General features: G+C 41.6%; 2 protein-coding genes and 1 long non-coding RNA gene across 6 annotated transcripts in view; 2 read left to right on the forward strand and 1 right to left on the reverse strand.

Moving 5' to 3' along the window:
* Positions 1-78: 78 nt before the first annotated feature.
* On the forward strand, positions 79-11639 carry LOC118385298 (cytochrome P450 2M1-like). The gene is made up of 9 exons (XM_035772326.2): positions 79-409; positions 1148-1310; positions 1458-1607; positions 1873-2033; positions 7472-7648; positions 7868-8009; positions 8371-8558; positions 8641-8782; positions 11184-11639. Exons 1-9 carry the CDS (start codon positions 218-220, stop codon positions 11381-11383), a joined length of 1515 nt encoding a protein of 504 aa, XP_035628219.1. The 5' UTR covers positions 79-217; the 3' UTR covers positions 11384-11639.
* Positions 2374-6182, forward strand: LOC127931716 (uncharacterized). Its single transcript, XR_008142673.1, has 2 exons — positions 2374-2855; positions 3252-6182. It is a non-coding gene; the product is annotated as an uncharacterized LOC127931716 (long non-coding RNA).
* gipr (gastric inhibitory polypeptide receptor) overlaps positions 11538-19823 on the reverse strand; it is a 33298-nt gene continuing 25012 nt past the window's right edge. For all 4 annotated transcript variants that reach the window (XM_035772295.2, XM_035772305.2, XM_035772315.2 and 1 more), the window contains 9 exons: positions 18377-18483; positions 17773-17926; positions 17466-17625; positions 17314-17374; positions 17149-17218; positions 16148-16236; positions 15125-15263; positions 14860-14901; positions 11538-14417 (listed from right to left, as the gene is read on the reverse strand). In XM_035772295.2, the coding sequence (XP_035628188.1) occupies positions 14061-14417; positions 14860-14901; positions 15125-15263; positions 16148-16236; positions 17149-17218; positions 17314-17374; positions 17466-17625; positions 17773-17926; positions 18377-18483 (1179 nt within the window). In that variant the 3' untranslated portion in view covers positions 11538-14060. The remainder of the gene's footprint in view (positions 14418-14859; positions 14902-15124; positions 15264-16147; positions 16237-17148; positions 17219-17313; positions 17375-17465; positions 17626-17772; positions 17927-18376; positions 18484-19823) is intronic.

A 19823-nucleotide genomic window follows, 5' to 3' on the forward strand; every position in this document is an offset into this window, starting at 1 on the left:
GGCTATATACAGTGCAGGAGGGTGTACATACCCTAAAGGTGTTGTGGGAACACGTCTTTCTTGTTCAAGTATAGTTCCCTGTTTACCTTCCAACCACAGCTAACCTGTAGCAGCTTTTTTATTTAGGTTTCATGTGGTCTTTCTCTCTCTCTGCCTACATAGCTAAGAGTAACTGCCACGTTGCTCTGACACATCTCAATCCTCAAGTGACTTGAACATGGATTTACAGCATGTACTGCAGACTGACATTTTGTCCATAATAATGGCCATAGCGGTTATTATTTTACTTTTGAAGTACATGGGGAAACAGAGAAGTTATGGACATTTGCCACCGGGTCCTTCACTAATTCCTCTTCTTGGTAACTTGTTACAAATGGATCTGAAACGACCGGACAAGTCCTACATGGAGGTCAGTTAAAAGCCACAAGCTGTCTGATTTTCTCAGTCATAAATGGAGCTATGGAGGCAAGCGCTGCAGTCATAGATCAATATCATAGTTCTAATCATTTGAAGCTGCAGTATACATTGTTTGCAGGGTTGGGGAGTAACTGATTACATGTGCTGTCATCAGATACATGTCGTCTGATTACAACAAAAACTAACTGTAGTCAGTTACGTTACCACCCAAATGATTGTAATCAGATTAGAGCAACTTTTGAAAAACAAGATGATTGATTATCAGTTTACTTTTAAATTCAGAAAGGATGAATGCGAGAAAGACAACAACATTTGTTCCCCCATAAATGACATTCAATTCAGCGTTTAAAAAAGGCAAAAGTTCAAGTTTGTTCCACCTGAGCAAGTGGAACAATCAGAGACCAATATGATGACACACCAAATCCATTTGTTGGATAATTTTTATATGTTTCTATTGCCTCTTAAAGGGGCAAGTAATCAAAAATGTAACTGAAAGTAATCAGATTATGTTACTGAGTTTGTATATTCCAAAAATTACATTACTGATTATAATTTGGGACAGGCACCTAGCAACATTCAGAAAGTAATCTACCCAACCCTGATCGTTTGTTTAGAGACAATGGGATTAAACAGCCTTATTTGGGGTTGTGTGGGGATAAGACAGTTGTACTAAGATCATGAAGTAGTTATAAGTTATATTCTTCAAGAACCTCTCACCTCCTCTCATCAGCTCAGTAAGAAATACGGCTCAGTGTTTACTGTGTGGTTGGGCCCCAAACCTGTAGTGGTGGTCTCTGGCTATCAGGCCATCAAGGAAGCTCTGGTAGACCAAGGAGAAGAGTTCAATGGAAGAGCCAACCCTGCCATTACCCTGAAACTCTTTAACGAGCACGGTGAGTGAAATGAATGGAAGAGGGATGGTTTGACACACGTGTCATAGTCAATCTCTGTGAAAATTGACTTTTCTTAGAAGAGGGAACTACTGTGCTATATTCATCCTATCTGTCTGTGCCTCTGTCCTGTCGTACTCATCAATCTAGGGGTGGGATCAAGTAATGGGCAGAGATGGAAAACTCTTCGCAACTTCTCCTTGACGTCCCTGAAAAACCTCGGAATAGGATGCAGAAGCCTCGAGGAGAGGGTCCAAGAGGAAGCTAAGAGTCTAGTGAAAGCCTTCAGTGAATATGGAGGTATGTTGTTTAAGTCTGTGACATCTGTTTGTGTGTGTGTGCATCAAAATAGGCTGCGAAGGGGCGGACGGCTCATAATAATGGCTGGAACAGAATGAATGGAATGGCATCAAAGACATGGAAACCATGTGCTTGATGTATTTGATACCGTTCCACTAATTCCGCTCCAGGCATTACCACGAGCCTGTCCTCCCCAATTAAGGTTCCACCAACCTCCTGTGGTGTGCATGCATGCGTATTTATGCTTGTCTGCTGTCTCTTCCAGATTCCACTGTGAACCCCAAAGAGCTCCTGTTCCATACTATCATCAACCTATTCTGGTCCATAGTCCTTGGGCGCAGGTTTGAATACAACGACCCAGAGTTTCAGATCTTCTACAAGCCTGTCTATACATACTTCGACATGCTAAAAAGCAAAGTGTCAATGGTATGGTAGCACATGCAGTGCCTTCAGAAAGTATTCACACTTCTTGACTTCTTCCACATTTTTGTTTGTGTTACAGCCTGAATTTAAAAAAACAACATGTCACTGGCCTACACACCATACCCTATAATGTCAAAGTGGAATTGTGTTTTATACATTTCTACAAATGAATTAACCTCTTAAATGTAAAGTCCCCATATTTGGGGACCCTATTAGATGTTTTATTCAATTCAGTCTGATATGAGAACAGTTGCCCCTAGCTGCAAAAGCTGAATATATTGGCTATTGATCTGTGCCTTAAAATATTTGGTGTTACTTACTATCATAAATGGGTATGCGAATGTATATGGGCAGGCCGAGCCAATGACCTCATTTCAAGATGGCTGCCACCTACATTCTGGTTAGCGTTGTGGAGCATAAACGAAATAAACGGAATATGTCGATTCACACCGAAAGCCGGGATTCCACAGATCATGAGGATATCTTCTTTGTCTGCCTGTGACCTACTGTTATTGATCACCAGCCCCGAGAGTCTAAATTTTTATTTTACGAGAGATGAGAAGCACCAAGCACACTGTATTACATTGTCAACAGATTTCATTGCTTTAATTTAATCTCTTTAGCATAAAAGATCGCTTCTCAAGGGGGATTTTTTGTTGACCAAACTAAGAATGTCAAACAGCTAAAAAAAAGGCAGCTATGAATAAGTATACCGACAGAAACTTAAAATAAAATACTGGATCAGGGGAGCGATTTGGACAATGCGTATTTCGACTCGGCCGACGAAGACTGCTTTGTAGAAGGATTGGATCCACTTTTAGATCTGTAAGTAAATTATTTTCATTACTTTATATAGCTAAATTAGTATATGTATTTTATTTTTTAAGTTGTATGCTTTTTGTGCTTTGGACTTAGTTTACATAGGCCTATGTAACAAGTCATTTCAATGTTACATAATTCTAAATTATTTATTGTCTATGTTTCATATTAGTTTCATCCTTTGGAAAGGCCACTAAACTCTCATGGCCGTTGTTTATTTGTCTTTTTCACCTCGAAACTGTCACTGATTGCACTGTGTGTGCTTCACACCTATGTGAGTCACCGTACAGATAAAGTTTAGGCTTGGTGTTTTTACTTTACAGTAATGTTGTTTTGTGAATTTAGTCAACAGTAATTATGTGTGTCTTACAACAATATATCCCTGTATTTTATTCACCACAGAGTGGAGGATGCATGACATTTGGGAGCCACCCTTCCCCAGCAAGCACCCCTGCCGGTCAAGGTCTTCATCCCCCACTGCTATGTCAGTCACCCTCTTGAAAAAGAAAATAGGGCTTGTGGCACCATTTGTCCTAACAGTTTCCCCAAGACCAAGGTAAACAACATGACAAAGACAGCGGAGAGGGGGACCAATACGTTGGAAAAGGACTAACAAGCTGCTTTTTGTGAAATGGAAGGACACTAGGGAAGTAACCATGCTAACCACACAGCATAAGGCATTCAATAACAACCGTGTCTCAAGAAGGGTAAAAAAGGAAGAATGTCCCCCTTTCTGTGAAGGTCTACAATGCCAGCATGTGGTGTGTCAACCTATCTGATGCTTTCATAGTCTACTACCAGGTCCCCCACAAGACCAGGAAGTGGTATAATACATTTTTTTTGCCACTTTGTGGATATTGCTACAGTAAATGCTTTCATTCTCCACAAGCAGATGGCCAAAGCAAAAGGTCAAACCCCTCCTTCCGAGAGCAGCTGGTTTTTAGAGATGTCTGAATTGTGGGCCCAAAGAAACCTCACAACCAGCACAAGACCCCACACTCAAGGTGAGCGCCACTATCCAACACACATGCCAAAAGACTAAAGGAAGAACTGCAAGCATTGAACAAAACACGATGGAAAGGTGAAATGGCTGATCTTATGTCCGAAATGCCAGCTTTTTGTTTCCTGGCAGAGATGGACTGCTTCAAAGCCTATCACGACATGGACAAGCTACGGTGAATATGAAATATAATCATCTACACCTGGGTTGTAAAACAAACACAAATGCCATTTGTAAATAGTTCATATTATTTATATTTTTGAACCTTTTTTAGTGAAGGACACGTGTGTAACCAAGTTTGTGTTTAATAAGACATTTTATATATTTTTTTGAATATATCTGTTAATTTTATATTGTTTTTGTAAACAATTAATTAATGTGTGGGACCAATACATTGGATATGTCTAGGCTAAACGTTCAGGCACTTTGGAGAGGTTGAAAAAACTCTTGGATATCCTCTATATGTCCCCGGACACCACCACAATGTTTGAGAGAGGTTGATGTTGTAGAAATGTAGTTTTTATAGTGAACAATCATTTTTAGGCACATCCAGTGTGCAAAAACAGTGCAATTACCACATTTGGACACTTTGGAGTGGTTGAAAGGACACTTGAATGTACCCTGGATAACATAACACCACAATTGGGGTGACATGGTAGAAATGGTTTTTATACTGAACAAATAGCATTTTGGGATTGCAAATATGTAATAGCATTGGTATTATCTAATTTACAGACATATGCCATTTGGAGAGGTTTAGGGACACTTGGAAACGACCCGTGACCACACCTGACACCACTTACAGTGCCTTGCGAAAGTATTCGGCCCCCTTGAACTTTGCGACCTTTTGCCACATTTCAGGCTTCAAACATAAAGATATAAAACTGTATTTTTTTGTGAAGAATCAACAACAAATGGGACACAATCATGAAGTGGAACGACATTTATTGGATATTTCAAACTTTTTTAACAAATCAAAAACTGAAAAATTGGGCGTGCAAAATTATTCAGCCCCCTTAAGTTAATACTTTGTAGCGCCACCTTTTGCTGCGATTACAGCTGTAGGTCGCTTGGGGTATGTCTCTATCAGTTTTGCACATCGAGAGACTGACATTTTTTCCCATTCCTCCTTGCAAAACAGCTCGAGCTCAGTGAGGTTGGATGGAGAGCATTTGTGAACAGCAGTTTTCAGTTATTTCCACAGATTCTCGATTGGATTCAGGTCTGGACTTTGGACTCAGGGTGATGAGCTGTGTTGCTTTTACGCCAAACATAACATTTTGCATTGTTGCCAAAATGTTCAATTTTGGTTTCATCTGACCAGAGCACCTTCTTCCACATGTTTGGTGTGTCTCCCAGGTGGCTTGTGGCAAACTTTAAACGACACTTTTTATGGATATCTTTAAGAAATGGCTTTCTTGCCACTCTTCCATAAAGGCCAGATTTGTGCAATATACGACTGACTGATTGTTGTCCTATGGACAGAGTCTCCCACCTCAGCTGTAGATCTCTGCAGTTCATCCAGAGTGATCATGGGCCTCTTGGCTGCATCTCTGATCAGTCTTCTCCTTGTATGAGCTGAAAGTTTAGAGGGACGGCCAGGTCTTGGTAGATTTGCAGTGGTCTGATACTCATTCCATTTCAATATTATCGCTTGCACAGTGCTCCTTGGGATGTTTAAAGCTTGGGAAATCTTTTTGTATCCAAATCCGGCTTTAAACTTCTTCACAACAGTATCTCGGACCTGCCTGGTGTGTTCCTTGTTCTTCATGATGCTCTCTGCGCTTTTAACAGACCTCTGAGACTATCACAGTGCAGGTGCATTTATACAGAGACTTGATTACACACAGGTGGATAGTATTTATCATCATTAATAATTTAGTCAACATTGGATCATTCAGAGATCCTCACTGAACTTCTGGAGAGAGTTTGCTGCACTGAAAGTAAAGGGGCTGAATATTTTTGCACGCCCAAGCTTTCAGTTTTTGATTTGTTAAAAAAGTTTGAAATATCCAATAAATGTCGTTCCACTTCATGATTGTGTCCCACTTGTTGTTGATTCTTCACAAAAAAATACAGTTTTATATCTTTATGTATGAAGCCTGAAATGTGGCAAAAGGTCGCAAAGTTCAAGGGGGCTGAATACTTTCGCAAGGCACTGTACTTAAACATCTGCCCATTTCTAGTTGTTAGGTCTATCAATCCCATTTTTTTCTGATATTGTTCATATGTTGTGGAAGCCGTCTGATGTCTTTCCAGCTCTGAACATCAATAATTCACTTATAGCTTGTCAATGAAAGATGACTTTCAAAATATAAAACAAAAAAAAGGTGTTTTATGTGTGGTTGATCTTGTGTATTCTGAACTACATCTCCTATGTATCTTCTGATAATTTCCTCATAATCTCCCAGATGTCTTCTTTCCAAATATACCACGTTTTGGCATGTCCGAGTCATGTAATTAGACATGAAATAGCAGTTACATTTGGGTATGTCTATTTAGGCGGAAACCTACATTTTACATTTGAGGTTAAACATTAAAAGCTGAAATGTCTTGAGTCAATAACTATTCAAAAGCCTAAATAAGTTCAAGAATAAAAATGTGCTCAACAAGTCACATAATAAGTTGCACGTACTCACTCTGTGTGCAATAATAGTGTTTAACATGATTTTTGAACGACTACCTCCTCTCTGTACCCACACATACAATTATCTGTAAGGTCCCTCAGTCGAGCAATGAATTTTAAACAAAGATTCAACCACAAAGACCAGGTAGGTTTTCCAATGCCTCGCAAAGAAGGGCACCTATTGGTAGGTGTGTAAAAAAAATGTAAAAGCAGACACTGAATATCCCTTTGAGCATAGTGAAGTTATTAATTACACTTTGTATGGTGTGTCAATACACCCAGTCACTACAAAGATACAGGTGTCCTTCCTAACTCAGTTGCCGGAGAGGAAGGATACTGCTCAGCGATTTCCCTTTAAAAAAAAAACATGATTGGTTGTATTGATACACAATCTAAAGCCTAATTAATAACTTTACCACGGTCAAGGAGATATTCAGTGTCTGTTTAAATAAATAGTAATTATCTACCAATCAATGCCATTTTTTGCAAGGCATTGGTGGATGAATCTGTGCTCGAAAAACACTTCTCAACCGAGGGACCTTACAGATAATTGTGTGTGTGGGGTACAAAGATGGTTGAGTCATTCAAAAATCATGTTAAACACTATTATTGTCCATGCAACTTATTATATGATTTGTTAGGCAAATTTGGACTCCTGAACCTAATAAGGCTTGCCATAACAAAGGGTGAATACCTTTTATAACTTAAGACATTTTAGTTCTTTATTTTTTATTAATATGAAAACATTTATAGAATGTTCTTTTCACTTTGACATTATAAGGTATTTTGTGTAGATCAGTGACAAAGAAAATCACAATTGTATCCATTTCAATTCCACTTTGTAATGCAACAAAATGTGAAAGAATCCACGGGGGGTGAATTCTTATGATATGCCTGTTATTTATCTACACCTGTTCTTCCTGCCAAAATGGATAATGATAAAAGTATAACAACCATCCTTTCCTTCCCATGCTTCCTATGTTGCTCTTCTTCCAGCTGTACAACATCTCCCCCAGAATCGTTGAGTGCTTTCCAGGAAAACACCAAGAGCTGTTTAAGGCCATAGACAAGGCCAAAGCTTACATACGACTGGAAGCAGATCGTCGCCTTAAAAGCCTGGACACCTCTAACCCCCAGGACTACTTTGATGTATTCCTGGTTAAAATGCTCGAGGTAAAACAGTGATTGATTTCTGGAATTTAATGTTAAACCCCTTACAGGATCAAAAATATGTAATAGCACCAACTAGCCACCAGAAAGCACTGTTTTCCTAAATATATGATCAATGATTACTTGTGTCTGAATCTTTTTGCAAAGTCTAACTTTCTCACAAACTTTCTCATAAATTTCCTATCAGTGTATGATTTAGAGGTATCTTCCAACTTTCCGTAGGAGAAAGATCAGCCAGGGACCGAGTTCAACTATGACAACTTGTTTCCGTGTGTGTGGGATCTGTTTGCTGCCAGCACAGAGACCCTGTCCTCCACCCTATCACACGCCTGTCTGATGATGATCAAGTACCCTGACATACAAGGTATCCTCTCTTCTGTATCACTGTTATTGAAGTTATACTCATTTATTGCAAATATAGCAAATAATACTGCAACCCAACTTAATGGGCCAGTTTCCAGGATGCAGATTAAACCTTTTCCTGGACTAAAAAGCACTATAATGAATGGAGATTCCCTATTGGACATGTTTTTAGTCAGAGGAATAATATGGGTCTGGAAAACCAGCCAAAGAAGAGCTGCAACAGATAGTTTACATTACATACCATGTAAGCAGCACATACCTGCTGGCATTTCTTCATTCTCAATACACTATAAACACGGTATATAAACATACATGACAGGACCCAAATGCTATGATTGTCTATGACTGTCTCTCTTCCTCAGAGAAAGTTCAGAAGGAGATAGACGAGGTGATTGGCTCGAACAGAGTCCCCACGGCTGACGACAGACATAAGATGCCCTACACGGACGCTGTCATCCACGAAATTCAGAGAAGTATGTGTCTTGCTCCCACTGCTGTCCCTCACCAAATGACCCGAGACACAACGTTCCACAACTACCACATCCCAAAGGTGACCACCATTTCTGAAAACTTATCCCAAACGTCTATTATGTTTATTGTTTTATGTAAGAGCTCTTTTGTAATTCTTCCAGGGTACCACGGTGTTTCCACTGTTGTCCTCTGTGCTGTTTGACCCCAAACTGTTCAAGAAGCCTGATGAGTTTGACCCAGAGAACTTCCTGGATGAAAATGGACGCTTTAAGGAAAACAATGGATTTCTTGCTTTTGGACTGGGTAAGATCATGTTACAAGTGGCTAATAAAATAATATGAGACTGTGAAAACAAGAACCACTCCATAGTAGCTCTCAGAGGAAAAGCCTCATCACACAATATACAAACACATTGCTAAAATCTTGTTTGATATGTTTTGCATATCAAACAAGGCCAATGTGTTTGTTTTATTTAAAAAAGATATATATATTTCACCTTTCTTTTTTTACCAGGTAGGCCTGTTGAGAACAAGTTCACATTTATAACTGCGACCTGGCCAAGATAAAGCAAACCAGTGTGACAAAAACAACACCGAGTTACACATGGGATAAACAATCGTACAGTCAATAACACAATAGAAAAATCTGTATACAGTGTGTGCAAATGAAGTAAGGAAGTAAGGCGATAAATAGGCCAATAGTGGCGAAGTAATGACAATTTAGCAATTAACACTAAAGTTATATGTGCAGATGAGGATGTGCAGGTAGAAATACTGGTGTGCAAAAGAGCAGAAAAACCAAACAAATATGGGGATGTGGTAGGCAGTTGGTTGGATGGGCTATTTACAGATGGGCTGTGTACAGCTGCAGCGATCGGTAAGCTACTCTGACAGCTGACACTTAAAGTTAGTGAGGGAGATATACAGTGGGCAAAAAAGTATTTAGTCAGCCACCAATTGTGCAAGTTTTCCCACTTAAAAAGATGAGAGAGGCCTGTAATTTTCATCATAGGTACACTTCAACTATGACAGACAAAATGAGAAAAAAATCCAGAAAATCACATTGTAGGATTGTAATGAATTTATTTGCAAATTATGGTGGAAAATAAGTATTTGGTCAACTACAAACAAGCAAGATGTCTGGCTCTCACAGACCTGTAACTTCTTCTTTAAGAGGCTCATCTTTCCTCCACTCGTTACCTGTATTAATGGCACCTGTTTGAACTTGTTATCAGTATAAAAGACACCTGTCCACAACCTCAAACAGTCACACTCCAAACTCCACTATGGCCAAGACCAAAGAGCTGTCAAAGGACACCAGAAACAAAATTGTAGACCTGCACCAGGCTGGGAAGACTGAATCTACAATAGGTAAGCAGCTTGGTTTGAAGAAATCAACTGTGGGAGCAATTATTAGGAAATGGAAGACATACAAGACCACTGATAATCTCCCTCGATCTGGGGCTCCACGCAAGATCTCACCCCGTGGGATCAAAATTATCACAAGAACGGTGAGCAAAAATCCCAGAACCACACGGGGGGACCTAGTGAATGACCTGCAGAGAGCTGGGACCAAAGTAACAAAGCCTACCATCAGTAACACACTACGCCGCCAGGGACTCAAATCCTGCAGTGCTAGACGTGTCCCCCTGCTTAAGCCAGTACATTTCCAGGCCCGTCTGAAGTTTGCTAGAGAGCATTTGGATGATCCAGAAGAAGGTTGGGAGAATGTCATATGGTCAGATGAAACCAAAATATAACTTTTTGGTAAAAACTCAACTCATCGTGTTTGGAGGACAAAGAATGCTGAGTTGCATCCAAAGAACACCATACCTACTGTGAAGCATGGGGGTGGAAACATCATGCTTTGGGGCTGTTTTTCTGCAAAGGGACCAGGACGACTGATCCGTGTAAAGGAAAGAATGAATGGGGCCATGTATCGTGAGATTGAGTGAAAACCTCCTTCCATCAGCAAGGGCATTGAAGATGAAACGTGGCTGGGTCTTTCAGCATGACAATGATCCCAAACACACCGCCCGGGCAACGAAGGAGTGGCTTCGTAAGAAGCATTTCAAGGTCCTGGAGTGGCCTAGCCAGTCTCCAGATCTCAACCCCATAGAAAATCTTTGGAGGGAGTTGAAAGTCTGTGTTACCCAGCAACAGCCCCAAAACTTCATTGCTCTAGAGGAGATCTCCATGGAGGAATGGGCCAAGATACCAGCAACAAACAGTGTGTGAAAACCTTGTGAAGACTTCCAGAAAACGTTTGACCTCTGTCATTGCCAACAAAGGGTATATAACAAAGTATTGAGATAAACGTTTGTTATTGACCAAATACTTATTTTCCACCATAATTTGAAAATAAATTCATAAAAAATCCTACAATGTGATTTTCTGGATTTTTTTTCTCATTTTGTCTGTCATAGTTGAAGTGTACCTATGATGAAAATTACAGGCCTCTCTCATCTTTTTAAGTGGGAGAACTTGCACAATTGGTGGCTGACTAAATACTTTTTTGCCCTACTGTAAGTCTCCAACTTCAGTTATTTTTGCAATTCGTTCCAGTCATTGGCAGCAGAGAACTGGAAGGAAAGGCGGCCAAAGCAGGTGTTGGCTTTGGGGATGACCAGTGAAATGTATGTGTAGGTTTCAGTCTCAGGATTGTAGGTTGAGTACTGAAGGTAACCTCTCTCATTGTCCCTCAGGGAAGCGTTCCTGCCTGGGAGATGGAATGGGGATTCCCAGGATGGTGCTCTTCCTATTCTTTACTTCCCTTCTTCAGCACTTCACCTTCAGGGGCACAAAACCTCCAGAGGAAATTGACGATACTGTAGTATCCTACTTTATTGGCCGCCTGGCGCGCCCCTACACATGCTATGTCAAACTCAGGACAGCAAATATTTAATTGATAAAACAACTTTTAATCTTGATGAAATTCAATGCGATGTATTTTCTGAACAAGGAGGCTCAACAGCAAAGTGGTCATATCTTTCATTATTAATGTCTAATTTTTTTTGTTAGAAACAAAAACAAACAACAAAATAGACAAATACTTAAACTGGCAGATTAAGAATAATTTAATTTAAATGACTGGTGAAAATAACAAACATGTACATAAAAAGTGAATAAAAATAGTGTCCATTCATGTCACATATACAGCATGTCAGATTTGGTGCTGTTCTTTGTACTGTAATTGCCCCATGATAACATATTCACACACAGTGAAATATCACTTGAGTGTCAGTGCACCCAGTTTACCCGTTGACAGGTATATAGAACATGCCGAGTTAAGTCAGAAGGCCATGTCCGTTTACATAATACGTGCCACAATGGACCCAATGCATTATGGGTCCAGGGTGACAGTCCAGTACTAACTCACTGCATGGTTCTAACGTAGGCATCCATGGAATCCACCACCCTTTGACCACAGTTTACTGTCCACTCTCCTAGATCCAGGTCACGGCACCACTGTAACACATACTAGCAATGCTAACTAACTATGCTACATCCGATAGTTTTTTATTATTATTGAAGAGTCAATGTCTGACATAAGCAGTTTTACAAACAAAATTCCAAAAGGTTACATGTGCTGTTGCCAAAGGTACATTATACAAGAGGATATGTGAAGTACAATGCTCAGTTTGTGAATGCTATTACAGAATTTGTGAGGTTCAGCCAAGCCACTTTGGAAATTAAGAACACACACACACACACACACACACACACACACCATTCGAGTAATGATTTTTGCCACCAGAGGCATCGAGGCAAGCACCAGTAATGACCATAGTAGGAATACTGCTAGTGAAAAAAATGATCAGTTCATTTGTATGACATAATACATTTTGATGACACTGAGAGATGGATGGTGGACATGCTTGGGTAATGGGTTGGTCGCATTTGGAGTGAATGAGAAGACAGAAATACAGGGAGGTTGACAGCTGCCTGGTTTAATTGCCTATAGAACCACTGTTCAACCGGGGGATAGCGACGAGGTGCAATGTGACCCTCAAATGACACACCATAAAATGAGTTGAGGGCTCTGGATGCTCAGACAGATCCATACACACCGAGTAGTCAAGCTATATCTGGAGAAGTTAGGGTTATGCTGTGCTCGTTTTAGATTGAGACCCTTCTTTAAATAGGAGTAGGAGATTGTTAGCTGGGTTCACACACAAAAAGAAGTGGCCTTTTAGCGAAACTCATATTGGTTGATTGGTATTTCAAATCTTCACTAAGGGTGAGTGTGTAATCAGGGCAAAACATTTTGTTTCCCTCTAGGCATGTTACGACCTGTGTTTAGGGGAATATAAAACTGTCAGCTGGGTGGTAAGTGGTTATGGTTGGCCTGGAAAACCTACAAGAAAAAAAACTATTTGCGGAGGGTAACAGGCTACCAGAACTCACCGCAATAGAGATCATTTGCATTTCAGATTGCATAAGCCTGTGATAAATCGAGAAGATGAAAGAAGAAGGTGCCACAGACTACGCCATTCCAGTTATCGTCTTTTCATTTGCATGTAGATACAGCGCTTAAAAGACCTCTGGATTACGTTCACCTTCCATTCTGTGATAGTTTTCACTATGTTAACAGGACCTTACAAATCATTTAACCCATTTTGACAGTGCGTGTATTCCGAGAATGTCTCTTTCTCATTTGCAGAAGTCATGCCACACACAGCCACCACCATGATAGTAATGTGCCTGCCTTAAGGTCTACGATATTGCGTAAGAACGCTGTTCCTTTGCTCACTGTATTCAGTTACGCCTATAAGGTTGCAGTAAATGTATGACGAGTGAGCAAGGGGCTTTAGAGATCTTAAACGATTGGGTGAGAAGAATTCAAAACACAGTGTTGCCAAGGGAAACCATAGTGTTTGTGCAGCTAGCTCACTGGGGAAGACAATATTGGTTTTACTCACCTCTTGCCTTCTCTAAGTCCCTCACTGAGTTTGTCCAATACCAACATATAGACACACTATTGTTAGAATTATCCATTGCACATGAAAAGACGGTCCACGGTTGGCACATAACGTTTCCATTTTGTCCACTAGTAGAGCAAGAGGTAGAAAACAAAAGAAGCAAAAACCCCCAAAACAGTCGAATCAGAGCAGATCAAGGTTGGACGGTGTTCATTTCCTAATTGAAGTAGCTTTCCTCAACATCTGGGAGTCCCATAGGGTGGCGTACAATTGGCCCAGCGTCGTCCGGGTTTGGCCGGGGTAGGCTGTCATTGTAAATAAGTTAAATAAAGGTTCAATAAAAAATGTAAAAGTCAATCTAGGTCGATTGAGGCGATATTGCACTTGGGATGGGTCATCTTATCTGCCACTGAAAACCTATAGGAGTCACAACACACAGCCTGATTGGCCAGTGCAGAAAAAACATTCTGGCAATCATCCAATGAGTCCCGGATCATGTTCACACAACTATTGAGACATGGGTTCGATGAAACACCAACTACAGTCGGCCACATAGATCTGGAAGTACACAACTGAAGCAGGCAGGTTGTCTGCTTTGGATTCCACCCACTAGAAATTACAAAGGTAGCCAGCTAGTCGTTATCCCCCTCGCCGAGCCACTCAGCAGTAGCTCTCAGAGTATTTGATGGCTCCCTCTCCGCCCCCTTTTTCCAGCGGAGCTCCATCAAGGCCGTTCAGCACCTGCTTGCGGGCGGAAATGTAGCAGTAGGCCTTGCCCTTCTTGGCCCCTGGGTGGTGGTGTGGGCGCGGGTGGGCATGCGGCCCCGAGGCGGAGGCGTCCGAGAAGAGGTTGTGGGTATCCTCCTGTGGACAGTCAGGCTGGCAGGGCGGGTCGTGGTGGCACTGCCCGCCGCCGGTGCCCCCCTGTGGCGTGTTGCTGCCCGTGTTGCGAAGGTCGTCCAGGACGTTCATGCCCAGCTTCCATCGCTGCCACTTCTTCTTTATCTCTGACTGCACCTGGGAGAGATGGAGAGAGATGAACGAGGGAAGGTAATGAGTTTTTCCTGACCTTATGATCTGACCAGGATACAAATTGTATCTAAATTTGATCTTTATTCTCTTTAAGCACTACAGTATGTATGCTACCTCAACCAAACTAGGCCATATCTCAACAGGAAATACATTCAGACATTTCATGTCACACAGGGGCCTAACCACTTCTTGACTCTAGACATGGCTGGACCCCTCAGTGACATCACCGTTGCCCTGTGGACTTAAGTAGTGAGCTTCTCTGTGTGACAGCTAACCCACAGTGACAGGGTGACATAACCAGCAGGTCACAGAAAGCGCTGGCTTCTCATAGGAACAAACAGAGACGAACGTGTCGTAAACTCAGCTGTTCAAGTGCACTCATTTTGCCCTGGGCTTTGTTGAGAGCACACTTCACTTCCTTACTCACCTCTTTATTGACGAAGCAGTACAGGATGGCAACCAGTAGACCCTGTGGGGTGAGAGAGTGAGAGGCATCAGAAGAAGATAGAGGTAATCCATCTTCCCCCATCTAACACATACAGTACCTAACAGAAGCACCGCAGAGAGAAAGTTCATGGAGTAACAAGCAAGAGTGCATGCGGGCACGGGACACATGCACACTCACTCACACAGCATGCATACCCAAACACACCCCCATATAGACAAATAACTTTTGTATCTCATCATATTACCTGGAAAGAGTTGAAGAAAAGTTCAAAGAAGAGGTTGATATTTCGGAGGACGCCCTCGGTCTGTTCCTCTGACATCACGGCAAAGACAACCTCATGGATGCCGAGGAGAGGGATGAGGGTCAGAGTGGACTTTGCCAACCTGCACACACAGAGCATCCTTTACAGAGCCAAGCCAGGGCAACTATTAGAGAGGTCTGTTTGGTCCTATATGGTGAATCGCTTTCATCAATGACATCAATGGATGGTTCACTTTTCACACAAACACATAAAACGCCAAACAAAGAAAGCCACAACTTCCACACCTGGACTCAAGAGCAGGAATGTTAAGTAACGGCTTCAAAGCATCTTGGGAAATCAGAAAGGCAATTCTCTTCCCATGACTCTTTTGGTGGCTCAGAATCAGTGCATCAGCTGCACCTTAGATTCCAATCAGACTCATGTTGTCCGGCGTACCTCGAAGCCAGGCTTAGTTCAGAGGATTATGCATGCAACTGGTCTCTTGGATGTGGCTGGTTTCCTAAAAAAAAAAAAGTATATGCACCGTCTCCAAGGACCACGGCTCACAATCAAAGGACGGGAAGGACCCCTTGAACAGCACAGAAACATTAAATGATTCCACAGCTCCCTTTACACTGCATACTATAAAGGGCAAGTTAACTTAGTGATGGATTTTTGAGGTAATGGATGTCAACGGAGTTTGGATCAACAAAAATAATTGTGTGGATAGTGTCATGTCATCCTAATGTCTGCTGACTCGCACAAGACTAGAGTCCTCGTGTGTTTAGCCTGGAGGACAGGTGACAACGGCGCTGCCCGAGGTACGGTAATGTTCCGTGAATGCGACAGTGTTTAACAAGGTATGACATAGACAAAGTTACGTGACAAAGAAACACATAAAACACGTGTAAGCAATGAGTTGACTTCATCAGTTTTTATAAGATACAATACAGTGTTTGTTTTGTGTTTTTATTTTGATCTGCTTTTATGTCATTCATGGATTAAAAGGTGCTGTATCTTTCTTACCTGAATTTATAATCGGTGTACCTCATTTGGTTTGCCTTCAATTTGGAGACAAGGATCTGTATGATCCGAATAAATATGAAAAAGTTGACCTGGAATAACAAAATTAAAAAATAAATAAATAAAACACAATCAACATCAAAACACCGAGTATTAGCTTTATTAATGTCAGAGAGAAAAAAAGGATTTGTATCCAAATAGGTCTGTTCTGTTCTCTGGCATTTCAGTATTATATGACTGTTGAAGCAGGGTGAGAATTCCACGATAAGTTTGAGTTCCAAAGTCAGACTGCAACATGTTAGGGGTATTAACTGCAAAGTCCAGGTGACAGAGTGCAACTGCACGTCGTATTACGTGCGAATTACTCCTATTTACTTAACCTTTATTTTGACAGGCTGTCATGCTATTTTACAGATGAGCCTTGCAATTATAAAAATATACACATCAATACAATGAAAAAAGTAAAACAGAGATCGAAAACACAGTCTATGTCTAACATTACTAACTATGTCAAAAGATGTTAGGCATTTAGACCTTAGAGGAAATGTGAGAGTTGTGGGACAAATTACAAATCATCTGTGACAGGAGAATCCTCATCTCTTCTGGCATGTTGCTTCTGATGCAAAATACCGTAGGAAAAAAAAAATATTTTCCTCCTCTCAGAGTTTCACTGAGAGACGCTAATTAAACACTCTTTAGATCAAGCTTCAAGGAACATGTTAAGTGTTACTAAGAAAAGGAAAGAAACCAAGTGACATTCATTTCGTCTTCTGGGTTGATGAGTCATCCATTCATTTTAATGTACAGTGCATTCCGGAACCAAAACATGCCCACTCAGCTTTCACATTCGCACAATTTCCCCAAGCTTGTCACGGTCTGCTAACTTCAAAGAGACAAGACTGCAGGGGGAAGAGAAGAGGAGCGGTGGGTTGACGAATGAGTAACCCCTGGACCACCATTGCTTTAGGGCACACAGCACAGTCGACACACACACACACACTCACCAGAATGGCCAGGAGGATGGGTGTGCGGATGATCCACCAGTACGCCATGTTCTCGTTGATCTCCCAGCACCTGGGAGGAGATATGTCACAATCTCTCAGTCGGAATTCTGTTTTTAGTAACAGATGATGAGGAAATAAGATTGAATGGAAATGAGAGTGGCTCACCGTGTATTCTCATACAGGTACCGCACTATAATCCAGGGGGCCACAAATAACACTGGGGATCCTACACACAGTGTCATAAACCCATACATTATTGTCAGGAAGCAGCATTTACATTATTTATCATGCGTGTGTGTGTGTGTGTGTATATCTACCCCAGCCGATGAAGAGGTATCCACAGAAGTAGCTGTTCTCTGAGAAGACCATGAGCACCAGCAGGTTGTGAAGGTACAGGCCCTCCACCAGCAGCCAGTAGTAGTTAGCCCCCACACAGTACTGCATCAGCACCTGGGCCACACGGCAGCCAGACAGGGCCTGGGGGCAAAGGTCAGGGGTCAAATGTCAGGGGCGGAGGTCAAGGATGGCTGTCTAATGTATGAGAGACGAATTGTGTCTTTAAACGGTACGCTCGAGTGTGTGTTTCTGTAACGTGCGTTAGTGTGTACAGCCTTTGGTTCCGACCTTATCACTGAGGACGTTGGACACGTCTCTGTTGTCTCTAAACTCTGGGGTGTCCCTGGTGAGGACAGCATCTCTGGTGAGGATGGATATGGCTCGCAGGATGAAGGACGCAAACAGATTGGTGTGGATATAGTTCCTGGTGCACCTTAGTTTCCTAGGGTACAACACTTGACAATGAGATTACTGTATCGCAAAATTCTTTCCAGCATCATGTACAGTATAGGTCGAGTGTAGGATTTTAATTTGATCACTCTTTTGTTGATGAGAATTTTCATGCACAGTAGGGGTGTATTCAACTTTTAAAAAGGCTTCTAAAGTTTGTAATTTCCACTTTAACATTTCAGAACTTGCCATAACAAGAAATATCCATTAAATTATAATCCACATAATTCACATTTCCTCTTGCTGCAGGATTATTTTCCTGCTGTAGCAAACTGGCTCAAATGAAGATCTGTATGATTTACATTTACCTAATTCACATCAGATGACTAGAAATGAAGCCATTGCCTCAGTCCAAACAAACAGTCCCATAGTCAGAGTCAAATCCTGACATATAAATATGGACTGTATACTGTTTAGGACTGTGGCCAGAGCCGGTATTTACCTGAAGATTAGCAGTATAATGAGGGCCAGGGAAAGGCTGGCCAGGGACAGAGAGTAGCCCACAGTGTACATCACCCGGAAGTAGGCCAAGATCACCATCTGGTTCTCCTGTGGACAAACAAAGACCTGCACTCAAATCCCAAGTAGACGAGGGAACAACATGACCCTGTTTTCACCTATAACTCTCTGACTCTATTGTTGATGTGCTGTGCTGTACTAAATGTCCTGTCCTTTTGGAAGAGTGCAAACAGGGACACAGATACAGACGAAGCAGATGCACTGACCGCAAAAAGTCCTCTTGTCTTGTTGCCTATTATGCCTTGGAAAATGTTCAAAAACACTTTAATGATGCTCAGTAGACTATAATAAACTCCTATTAAAAATGCACATTTACACACCAATCGTGGCGGAAAAATGCATTGGAAATATACGGATCGTTGTTTAATTCACTGCGAACAGCGATCAGCGTTTACCAACCTATTTTTCTTATCATCAGGGAGTCTGGCTGCAGACTGGAGTACATTTCAGCCGTGGTGCCAATGAGGCAAAGCAGCGTTGCATCATTGGTTGCCAGCAAAAACATAACCCCAAGGTGACGGCTGTCTCCCTCTTCATAAAGAGAGGACTGTGTGTCTCTCAGAGCTCACCCTCACACTCTGAAGCCCTGGCAGATCTATAATCCAGTATGTAGTACTGACTGTAAGGTTTCTGTATTTAATTTCCTTAGTCAACCTTGTGTTCTGTTTCCTTGTGTTCTTGAACGTAGCCCTGTCTTTCATTTTCGTTCATTGATTTCACCTGTATTAGTTACTCACCTGGTCTCATCAGCTCCTTATTTAGTTCAGTACATTCGGTTTGTGCCTTTGTGAGGTATTGTTCGTTTTGACTCTACTAAGTATTTTCCTAGCTCGTTTGTGAGAACCAGTTATAGCCTTCAGTCCTAGTTTTGATTCACCTGCCTGTTTGCCTACCTGTTTATGACCACAGCTCCTGCCTTCTGCGAAGGCGAAAGAAACACCTGCCGCGCTCTCCGCGTGTATCTACACCTTTTTCCTCCTGAGTATTCATTAGACTGACGAAAGTAATGACATCTTTTCTATTGATGTAGTAAATGGACCATTCATTACTGAGCTCGTAAGGGAGTGCAGCACTAGATGTGAAATTGAGAGAGGGTAAGGATGACTTGAGTTGAGCATGCTGATAGGGATGATTGGAAGTCAACATGAGGGGACAGTAACTGCTGCTGCTGCTAGCCCACCTCAACATCCATAAGCAATCAGAGCATTCGGGCATTATCGTAAAAGAATGGCCATTCTGGTAATTGCATTTCTATGTCCCCTACAGGTGGTATGCCATTGGAATACCTACTCTATTACTCATTGCTTTTTGAATTGCTATTTGGCCATGAATTAGTTAACCTCTCAAAGCATCTGTCAGTACTTGGAGGG

This window comes from Oncorhynchus keta, chromosome 1 (assembly GCF_023373465.1).
Source record: "Oncorhynchus keta strain PuntledgeMale-10-30-2019 chromosome 1, Oket_V2, whole genome shotgun sequence".
In the NCBI taxonomy this organism is placed as follows: Eukaryota; Metazoa; Chordata; class Actinopteri; order Salmoniformes; family Salmonidae; genus Oncorhynchus; species Oncorhynchus keta.

Coding starts and splice junctions, on each gene's coding strand:
- LOC118385298 (XM_035772326.2), top strand. CDS start 218: ATGGATTTACAGCATGTACTGCAGACTGACATTTTGTCCATAATAATG. Junction 410..1,147: donor CGGACAAGTCCTACATGGAG/GTCAGTTAAAAG, acceptor TCCTCTCATCAG/CTCAGTAAGAAATACGGCTC. Junction 8,010..8,370: donor CAAGTACCCTGACATACAAG/GTATCCTCTCTT, acceptor TCTCTTCCTCAG/AGAAAGTTCAGAAGGAGATA.